Raw genomic sequence first — 10625 nt, 5'->3', positions numbered from 1 at the left:
CTGATGACCGGTACCTCGATGATGGCGTTGTCGCTGCTGTCGGCTCGAGGAAGTGGGTCGTTGATGATTACCACGTTGGAGGGGAAGGCGTCAAGCGATGCCGTGTCAGAGTCGACAAGCATCGGGTCGGTGGAGCCAAGCGACTCCAAGTCCGCGGCAAGCTCGCCGGAGACGTGGAGTTGGTCGAGGAGGCTGACGAGGTGGCTCTCGGGGCAGCCTGTGCCCGCGTCGGATGCGGGCTCGTCGGAGATGCGAGCCTCGCCAAGAAGATCGGCGAGGCAGCTCGCCGCGCAGGCGTCGGCGACGCCTTGCAGCGCGTCGGGGCAAGCGCCATCGGGTGAGCCGGGCTGGCTACGCACGCTGGGAAGGAAGAGGGTTCCCATCCAGAACAGGTCTCCGGATGACGGTGCACCTGGCCCCACGGTGGGCGCCAAATGTCGGGTGGTTGGTGCGACATATGCCAACGGGTGGCTTATCATTATGGGAGCCAATAAAACATCGCCGATGCCTGGAAACGGGATAAGGCGAAGACATGCACGCCGGTGGATCTTACCCAGCTTCAGGGCTCTCCGTGGAGATAACACCCCTACTGCTGCTCTGCAGGGTCTCCGCATGGTCACTAGATCAACAAATAGCTACAAGAGGCTCCTTGAGCTGTTCGGTGAAAGGATGAAGAAGGGCAAGGCTAGCATGCTTCTCCTCTCGATGTGGTGTCTAGAACTACTGGAAAAAGGATCCCCCTGCATGGGTGCCCTGGGGGGTTTATATAGGCCTACCCCCCAGGGGTACAATGATAATCCGGCTGGGCGTGGGCCCCAGCCGTCTGTGTCTACGCTGGCCGGCTTCTCTGCCGACCGATGGGCCCGCCGACTGGTGGGCCCCGCTGGCTGCCGGCCTTCTGGTCGACAGGCCGGTCCCACCGCTCGGGGGTCTTGTCGAAGGCTGGTTATTGTTGCCTCGCCTATGGTGACGAGGGCTTTGTCGTGGTAAGCATGGCTACAGTGCTGCCGCCGGGCGGCTTATTGTTGTAGCCTTACCTCGCCTTATCTCCTTAATGAGGCACCTCCTTCGAGGAAGTGAACTAGCCGACTACTGGGAGTCGGCCATACCCCAGGCCGACTGGGAGAGGCTTGGCCGCCTTTAGGCGTCTCCCTGACTGAGGGGGCCCGCCACCCACGGGTCGTACTGACAGCTCGCCGTGGGTGACGTCATGGTCAACATGGCAACAGTGCCGCGCCGGACGGGTGATGGCCGCTCCATACGACGCCCTGTGGCCATGCGCGCTCCGGGATTTAGCGGCAGCAGGCTTCACTGTAGCCACGCCCCGTCTCATCGCCGTTATGTGGGTGCAAACTCTGAGGGCACGATTTCGCCCGCCTGCTGGGGGGCCGGCTTCTTGGAGTCGGCCTTCTCGTGGTCGGCTTCTTGGAGCCGGCCCTCTCGTGATTTTCTTCTCGAGGATTTTAGGGCTGGGCCGCCTTCGTGCAGCCGGCCTGAGAGGTAGCCAGCTAGGGGAAGGCGACCCCACGTCTTGGATGTTTGAAGGCTCGATCGGCCTATGATTTTTCTGAAGAGCCAGGGGGAGTCGGCTAGGCTACCCGTGGTCATTTACTCCGACACCAATTGCTTACGCAAGGGTGTAGGTTAAGTCCCACGACATGTGTTTTTTCCTTCTATACACCATTTTTTAACACAGTACAGACGCAAGCGCTCATATACACGCACACACACTCATCCATATGAACGCACACACGCACACTCTACTCTTATGAGCACCTCTGAAAGACTGAGCCGGCATATTATCTTGAAATTTGCGAAGTCACCGTAGCCACCTCGTCGTCAATGGGAACGCCCCCTCCCACTGAATGCGTATCGTCGGAAATTTTGAAATAAATCCAGAAATAAATGATGGGGATACCACAGTCTCTCTAACCATCCAATCACAGGTTGGTTCGCCCTTTGATACACCATTAGCTAGGTTGTGATTGGCTAATTTTCAAAAAACACTCTACACATTAATTCAAGTGTGAGCGGTCCCGTTTTGACCCTATATGATCTAATAAACTTGTTTATGGACTAAATTGACCACTTTTCAAGTTGTTGGTCTGAAGCGTGCATCTAGTTTAAGATAATGAAGTAATGGCACATTTCACTTGGCACATTTGAAAGGAGCCCACTTAGCCCCATTCCCCCCACAGGACTCAAGAGATGATATGGTCAAAATCGAAAGACCAAAATCCAAATGAGTAGCCTCAATTGAACGTGAGGCTTCTAAAATTAGGGAGTATAGTGCTTTTAAGGATGACCCTGCAATTCTGTTCCAATGTTGGTAAAATTTGCTTCATCGTGTTCTCCAGACAATCCATACTCATGCATGGGTTATTTTTGGCCAATGTATAGAATTGAAAGGAATGTTAGAGGAGCTCAGATAAACCTTCTGAACAGGAAAAAAATAAAACCTGTTCTGTACAATCTCTCAATAAATAATCGATGGTAGAACAAAAATATTGTTACATGGCAACATATAGCTACACCTGATTCCTACTAGAGAGGGAGAGAGACGAACTTTCAGCTTTATCTACAGCTAATCCTAGTTCTATGTTACACAATAAATGCCGGCAATATTTCCCCGAAAGAAAGGGGACCCATGCTCTCATGGATCTCCCCCCATTCAGGAGCATTCAGTTGTCATCATACTTTGAGTCTTGACAGCCTGACAAAAACATCTAATCTTTGCTATTATATATACAACAACCCGATAAGCTGTGGGATATCATACATGCAAGTGCAACTGCTGCTCAATTACTAGAAGTTCAGACGGCGTCTGCAGAATATTGATGTTTTCCATCACATGAGTGTTGGTGCAGGAAGGCATCTGCATGGATACGGTGTTCCTTCCACTATTACCACGAGCAGCTTATCCTTATAAAGTTTCAAGCTGCGCGAGATTTCATTTCCCTCTTATATTTCCTTCCTTCTCTGTTATGCTTTAATCAGTTCTTGATTGGTATTGTGCAAAGGAGCTGCGCACCTGAACAAGATCCCAGATATCAGTGGCATTACCCATTGCATGCAGCACCTTATATGCTTAGAAGAGAACCTCCTTTCCGTTGGGCCTTGGCAGTGGGCTAGGCTGAGGGTTCGCCATCGGAAAATGCATGGGGTTCGTTGAGATGGCAAAGGAACCAGGATTGGAGGCTAAACCAAACGGTTGAGGGGTGAAATTAGGTGCGACTTCCTGGATTGTTAGTGGCGTCAGTCGAAAGGCTGACGATTCGAATGGCCTAGAATTGTTTGGTTCACTGGCAATGAAAAGAATTAAAGTATCTTAGGATCTCTAGCAAATGAAACTGGAAACGGTTTATTAGGTACTAACAGAACAATAAATAAAAGGAAGCTACTCACCCAATAGTATTTCTTCCTTTCACATATGGTTCACTCTTGGAGGATGTTTTGTCCCTGAAACCGTATCCGTTATCCTGTCATTCAACAGTGATATCAGTTATATTTACGCCAATCTCGGGATCTTTATAGAGGGGGGATACCATGCAGGAAGAGACAGACGTACATGGACTTTAATCCCCGCAAAGGCATGTATGGAACCATGTTTACTGTAGTGACTTGAATTCCGGATAAATGGATGGTCCAACAACTCACTTGCGGTCGGCCTCTCTGCTGGATTCCTCTTGAAACAGCATTGCAGAAAATCTTTTCCCTCTAGGGATAAATTCTCAGGAATTGGTGGGTCTTTATGCAAAACCTTAAACATTGCAGCAGGCTGTAGTGCAGATAAGGTTCCTTAGAATAACGTTGATAAACTAATAACATCATTTTTGTTAACTTCTGTAACTATTTATGTGATCTGGTGCTACACCTATAAAATTAAGATTATACTACCACAGAAACACAGGCCCTCTAGCCACATTTTTTCTTGTTACAGCCCCGTAAAGCTTCAAGCTTTCAAAACTCACAATTTGTGTAACATAGACCTTTTCTTTGAGAATATCATGCATTTATTTGCATGCCAATTTCGCAAATTCAGTGAGCAGTCACATGGCTGCATCTATACCACATAAACATGTAAGAAGGGTTATACACATAATGACCATGTATGTGAAACTAACGCGAAAAATCTTTACTTTCAAACCAATATTTTCGTTGGGTGAAGCTCTTCCGTTTTGATTAATTTTATCCTTGGCAAATGGAAATGATTTTATGCATACTAGGCAAAGTCATGAAATGCATGTTAGTAAGCTTACTGTAAAGCTAAACGCTCCAAGTTATTACCCCTTCAAGATCACTCCAAGGAGGTTTTCCATCAAACATCTCAATGATGGTGCAACCAAGACTCCAGATATCAACAGCAAGATCATATCCTACATCTTTAGCTAGTGTAGCCTGAACCATCTGCAGAAGAAGAAACAAACCAAAATGCAGTCAGAATCAGCTGAATTTGTGTAGCCTCAAGAATGCTAATTAACTCGAATCTGCTGAATAAAGAGTCACCAAAATACTTTATTAGTATCGTTTGTAACATGGTAATTTAATTTCCATAAGGGACCTAATGACTTGCATTGTGCACTAGAGAAATGCAGTGCTATTGAGGTTGTTTCAGCCTTTCAGGTCACATATCGGTCGTCTACTTTTGTTAGGGGAACCATCTTCCCCGTGACGAGATAGATATAACAAAAATTACTGCTAAGGTTGTTGCTTTAACTGCTTTCAGGCAAAGAAATGACAACTAATTCCATCTACTTAAGAACAGTTCACATTTCTTTTGTTACATAAACCGAGTTTGGAGCTGTAGCGGCCCATGTAAGATGTAACAGGCACATGCTTTGGATAGTGTACTTTTACTTTGCAATGTCATTACATATTGCAGGTCTGCAAGCAGGCAATCGTATGCATGCAATCCAGAAGTAACGTGAGCTTGAAGAACCACGACAGTAATATAAGGTTAAAGAAAAACATTGTGTGCAAGAACTATCTAGGCATACCTCTGGGGCCATCCAGTATGGTGTTCCCTTCAATGAAAGATTTGGGGCTGCAGTACTTAACTGGTAAAACAGAGAAGTGTCAACAGGGCATAATGAGAGGATACTTAGGATATGTTTCCAACTATTTAGCAGAGTGAGCTTTCAAAAATTTGTGGAGTGGCCCTTCTCTTAACAAAGTTATTGCGGATGATACGATAGCACAACAAAAGATGACAATATACCAAATAATTGTGCAAACAATGAACACGATTAAATAAATAGCATCTTTAGTTTTAGTTGTTCGACTCAAAATACATCTGTAATTATTGGTTCAGATGAAAAGGCAGTGCTCCTGCCAGTTTCCCAAAAATAAATCAACCAATAGGACTACGCAAAATGCTACCAAACACAATTCTATTTGTTTGTAGTGATCAATAACATGCAGCAGACGAGAGATATGCACTCAAACTACATTTAAGCACATCCAACAACTAGCCACTATCATAATGCTACACATATTTAGATTAATATTTAGATGGTTGCCTCAGTTGGTATTCAACTAATATTTTTGCCAATGCGCCTCTAAAATTTAAAATGGATAGACATAGCACAGTACCATGTGAAAAAACTGCTATGCAAGGATATACTCACATGCTTGGCCATTCCAAAATCGGCCAATTTCACTACACCATTGATATCAACTAGCAGATTTGCTCCTTTGATATCCCTGTAAGAGTAAATTCACTTACTTTTACATACATGCCACAAAGTGATATCAAACGCAGGAGTGCATATCAACAAAAAATAATCAAGAAGTTGACCATAAAGACTTGGCAGAATGAAAAAATCATCCGAGTCCCCCACCAATGTAAATTCATCTAGAGCAAGTACAAAAGTAAATGAACATTCACACAACCATTCACCTAGTAACTAAACTCAGCCAGAACACAGTAAAATAAACAGACAAGGGTAAGTCGTGGATGGTTGATGTGCGAAAATCTAAAATAGCAGAAGGATAAGGATACAGAAAATCACATGCAGTGGTGAGAGGCAAACCATGAGTTCACATAACAGCTGATCTAGCAATAAAAAATCGTATAAACAAGTATATGTATGAGCACACACCTATGCATAATCTTTTGGCCATGCAGAAAAGCTAGGCCTCTAAGAATATGTCGGGTGAAGTTACGGATAACTGATTCTGTTATTGCTCCATAATGTTGTTTGACATACTTATTAATCGAACCCGGATGTACATATTCCAGGTAAATGTAGAAACGATCTTCAATCTGCAAGGGTCTCCAAGAAATAAGATGTCGTTACGGAAGCACAAGAGATACTTAGCTCAGCATAGTGGGGAACTTACAGTGTCACTGCCATAATACTGAACTATGTTTTCATGTTTAAATTGACTTAGGAACTTTATTTCCTGAAATATATGAATATAGATCAGCAAAGGCAGCTTGTAACTTGCATATAAATCATTATCAAGGATAAAAGGCAAATACTACATTGTAATGATAAAGATCAATTCACAGAAAGGTGCTACACTAGAGTATTCTAGATACTAAGTTCGTCTGTGTTGAAGATCACAAGTATTTCAATGAGCACATGGCATACTACTGTCATATTTAATTGTTGGAAGAAGCACAATAAACTGAAGCAGCTAAGACTTGATTATCAGAATAAGAAATTCAATAGGAAAAATAACATATGAAAGATTCCCAAAGAACCAATGGAACTGATTGAAAAGAGAGTCAAATTCCCTGTTTTTGCAACAAAATCCAGCATGCACTTTCTTCAGATAATAAGTCAAATTTGATAACCTGCTCCAGTTGATTCAACGACTCGGCAGATTTAGCATCATCAGGAATTATGTTGACCTCTTTCATTGCACAAAGAGCTCCAGTGTTCCTACAAGCAAATGTCAGTACACAAACATCCAGAAGTCAACGAAGTAATAGTCACAATGATACAGAGATTACACTTCCATACCTATTGGTAGCTTCATATACACAGCCAAATGTACCACTACCTAGAAGTTTTCCTTTTTGCCACTGACAAGACACCGAAGGCATTTCAACTTTTGGAGCAGGCTGGTTGCTGAAAGATGTTTGCATTGGGCTTATAGCACTGGGAGGAAGTGGTAATGGATGCAAACTAGCACTTCCATTGACTTCAGTACGTGAAATTTGGTTTTCTGGGAATAACTTTGGGAGTGGCGATGGAGGGGCACTGGTATTCCTTGGCATAAGAATAGGACTTCTGAATGTACTAGAGTAAGGAGATGGCTCTGAAGCCCCTGTAAGTTTTTCAGGCAAAGTCCGAGGAGATAAAGCTCCCAGAAAATCAATAGTGTGGATCGATGGAGCTGACCATGCTTGAGGAGCATGAGAAGATGCCACAGTAGACGAGACGTCAGCATTGCTCAATCTTCGAGGGCTGCCTACAGGACTGGAAAATCCACTGGTTGGAGCACTTCTAGTTGGAATGTTCAAACGGAAGTTCCCTGTTTCAGCTGAACTCTTATCCTGGAACTTGTCACGGAGTGCTTTTCGATGGTGACTAGAGGTAGGCCGCTTTGTACCATTTGGGCAGAAATCATTATGTTCAGGGAACTTCTGCACAGTCTGACCTGTCACCCTGTAACCACATGATTAGTAAGAACCCGAAAATGATGCAAGGAATAATGCAAGTTTAGATACAGATTTCTTTAAAGCTTAAATACAATATGGAGTGTACACATATATCATTAAAAGTAGAGAGGGAAAGGACCGGGTCAGCAAATGAGACTTGGTAATGCAACTAATTTGCTAGTAACAGCAGCGGATCCTACCACCAAGTCATTCTGGTTCCCCACAATTTTTGTTCTTCAGTCAGATGTCGTAGTGTACAAACGGAGATAAACCATTGATAAGAACTGTAATAACACCATCTCCCAACCAGGAACATTCTAGTTCAGAGAATGTTCTGACTTCTGAACCCCTGTCCCTTCATTTCTGTAACCTACAATAAATACAGAGACAAGCAGTGGCCAAACAATCATAGCAAGCTTTCGACTATTAGCTACTTCTGCCTGTAGATGGTTGGATTGGAACCCCACCTATCTTTCACCTCAATGTAAATCCTGAAGAGATTCATCTATATTGCAATGGCTGGACGGGCGTAATGAAAAAACAGAAGGTAGTATAATTCATTGCAATCCTTGTAGCTTCCTACACATGTCAATCCCATCGACAGATCGCAAATTGTTTACGTGATAAAAGATCATAATTCTACCGTCGTTTCCTCAGCTCAGCAAGCACGTTCAATCACACGACGGCACACAATTCGGAGCAATCGACGATAGGGAAAATAAGATATCGCAAGTTGCAACGATTTTTATTTATTCATGAATCAACATTACCTCGGTATTTGCAACGACGCCGGGTCCGTCGTCTCCAGCTCTGCGGGGGGCTTCGGTGACGGTGACGGCAACGGCAGCGGGTGCAACACGGGGGACGACGCGGACCTCGGAGGCGGAGCTACCACCCCGTCCGCGGCGTTGGAGGACCTCGAGATCGGGGGACCGAGCCCGACGGCATCGGATGCGGAGGCGCGCCCCCTGGCATGCGGCGGCGAGGAGGAGGACGCGACGTCGATGCCGAGGTCGGCGAGCAGCGCGTCGATATCGTAGACGTGGCGCAGCTTCCGCTGTCGCGTGAGCTGCCGCGGCTGGCGCTGTGGCCGCGCGAGGAGGAGGTCCCCGGCGTCTTCGGACCCCGCGCGTCGCGGCTGTGAGCGCGAGGTGGACGCCCGCGCGGGGGAGGCCGGGGCGGAGGAGGCGGCGGTGGTGGCGGAGCGGTGGAAGGCGGTCTTGGAGCGCTTCCACCACGACGGCATCACGGGGGCTCGCGACGAGAGGCTGGCCGTGGGAGTGGGGTTAATGGCATCGGAGGCGGGGAGGAGGTAGACGGAGACGACGACGACGACGACCACCTCCTCCCAGAAAAAAAATCAACTTTTTTTTGGGTGGTCTGTCGTTGTGATGTGCGGCGTTTTCGGGAGGGAAAAGAATGGAACGCACGCGGCATCCAGGAAGAAGGAAGTCTTTCCAGTCAACTCGCGCCAGGGAACCCGTCCACTGCTTATTTCCATTTTTGCCACTGATGGCTCACAGAAGCTAGATATATGAAATGAAAGGAGCGTCTGCATGAGTTTGGCGTTTTGGAGCTCGGCCTTCATGGAGGCTGAATTTTTTTATTCTTAAATACGTGTCATACCCCGATAGTGGATCTGATAGCGAGAGGAAGGGAGATCGGGGTGAGACGGGGAGAACGAGAGTAGGTGAGGGAAGCGTGAGGGGAGGAGTCGACAGCAAGGTATGATTTAATTTGTTCTCGATACCCTCATTGTCCCAACACAGGCATACAAGTAAGCAGCGCCAGCTGGCCACACACGCACGCCTACTTCTGATCCTTGGGCCCGGCTCGGTCCGCTGACCAGGTCATGTCGTTGCGGGTTCAGACTCTGAACCTGCACTCTTCAGTCCGCTGCTGATCGATCAGCAGGCGTGACATTTGCCCCCGCTCGAGCAGCGGCTTCTTCTTCTTCCCACAGCTGCGCGTCGGGGTAGCATTGACGCAGGATGGCGTAGTCTTCCCAAGTTGCTGCGGAGGGCGACATGGAGCTCCATTGAACTTGCACCTGCACCACTGGAGCGTTCCCCTTCTTCATCATGCGGCGGTCCAGGATGGCCACCGGAGCACGGTAGTCGGAGGTGAGGTCTGGAACCTTGGGCAGCTCGGAGAAGACAGGGGTGTAGTCGGGGACGGACGGCTTGAGCCAGGAGACGTGGAAGACCGGATGGATGCGGCTGTACAGGGGCAATTCCAGTCGATACGCCAGGTTACCCACGCGTTCCAGAATGGTGAACGGCCCGAAGAACTTGAACGCCAGTTTCTTGCATGGGCGATTGGCGATGGAGGATTGCGCGTATGGCTGTAGCTTGAGGAGAACTTGCTCGCCCACATCAAAAGCACGCTCGGCGCGATGATGATCGGCCTGCTTCTTGAAACGAGCTTGCGCACGCTCCAGCTGGGCGCGAAGCAGCTTGGTGTGGGTCGCCCAGTCGATCTCTTCGGCAGGCGCATCGGCGGGCAGGGTGAAGCTCGCCCCCGGAAGGCCTCCCAAATTTGGTTCCCACCCGTACAGAGCCTTGAAGGGGGAACCATTGAGCGAGGCGTGGTGGGAGGAATTGTACCATAATTCTGCCGCGGAGAGCCACCGTCGCCATTGCTTTGGCGTGTCGTGGACAACGCATCGAAGGTACATTTCGAGACACTAATTCACGCGCTCCGTCTGGCCGTCGGTCTGGGGGTGGTACGCCGTGGAGTACAGCAGCTTGGTGCACGCTGCAGCGAGAATCTCGCGCCACATTGCGCTGGTGAACACCTTGTCACGGTCGGGGACGATGGTGTGCGGCACGCCATGGAGCTTGATGATATGGTCCCAGAAGGCGCGCGTGACTTGGACCGCAGTGAAGGGGTGCCGGAGAGGGACGAAGTGCGCGTACTTGGTGAGGCGATCGACGACCACCATGATCGTGTCGTAGCCGTCAGACTTGGGCAGTCCTTCGACAAAATCCATGGTGATGTTGTGCCATGGTTG

The 10625-nt window shown here is 47.6% G+C and overlaps 1 protein-coding gene across 2 annotated transcripts; it reads right to left on the bottom strand.

Moving 5' to 3' along the window:
* Nucleotides 1-2450: 2450 nt before the first annotated feature.
* LOC125537488 (mitogen-activated protein kinase kinase kinase 5) lies at nt 2451-9069 on the bottom strand. 2 transcript variants are annotated; one of them, XM_048700804.2, is made up of 11 exons: nt 8383-9069; nt 6972-7619; nt 6803-6890; nt 6343-6405; nt 6102-6265; nt 5628-5703; nt 4998-5057; nt 4288-4407; nt 3569-3778; nt 3406-3479; nt 2451-3031 (listed from the first exon to the last, which is right to left on the bottom strand). In XM_048700804.2, exons 1-11 carry the CDS (start codon nt 8856-8858, stop codon nt 2983-2985), a joined length of 2028 nt encoding a protein of 675 aa, XP_048556761.2. In that variant the 5' UTR covers nt 8859-9069; the 3' UTR covers nt 2451-2982. The 2 variants fall into 2 exon arrangements, with proteins under 2 accessions (XP_048556761.2, XP_048556760.2); XM_048700803.2 differs by having other exon boundaries at nt 2451-3302; nt 8383-9060.
* Between the last annotated feature and the right edge of the window lie 1556 nt (nt 9070-10625).

The sequence above is a fragment of the Triticum urartu genome, chromosome 2A (genome assembly GCF_056163025.1).
Source record: "Triticum urartu cultivar PI428250 chromosome 2A, HENAU_Tu73, whole genome shotgun sequence".
NCBI classification, from domain to species: Eukaryota; Viridiplantae; Streptophyta; class Magnoliopsida; order Poales; family Poaceae; genus Triticum; species Triticum urartu.
The sequence above is the reverse complement of the archived record's forward strand: the minus strand, read 5'-3'. Positions and strand labels throughout refer to the sequence as shown.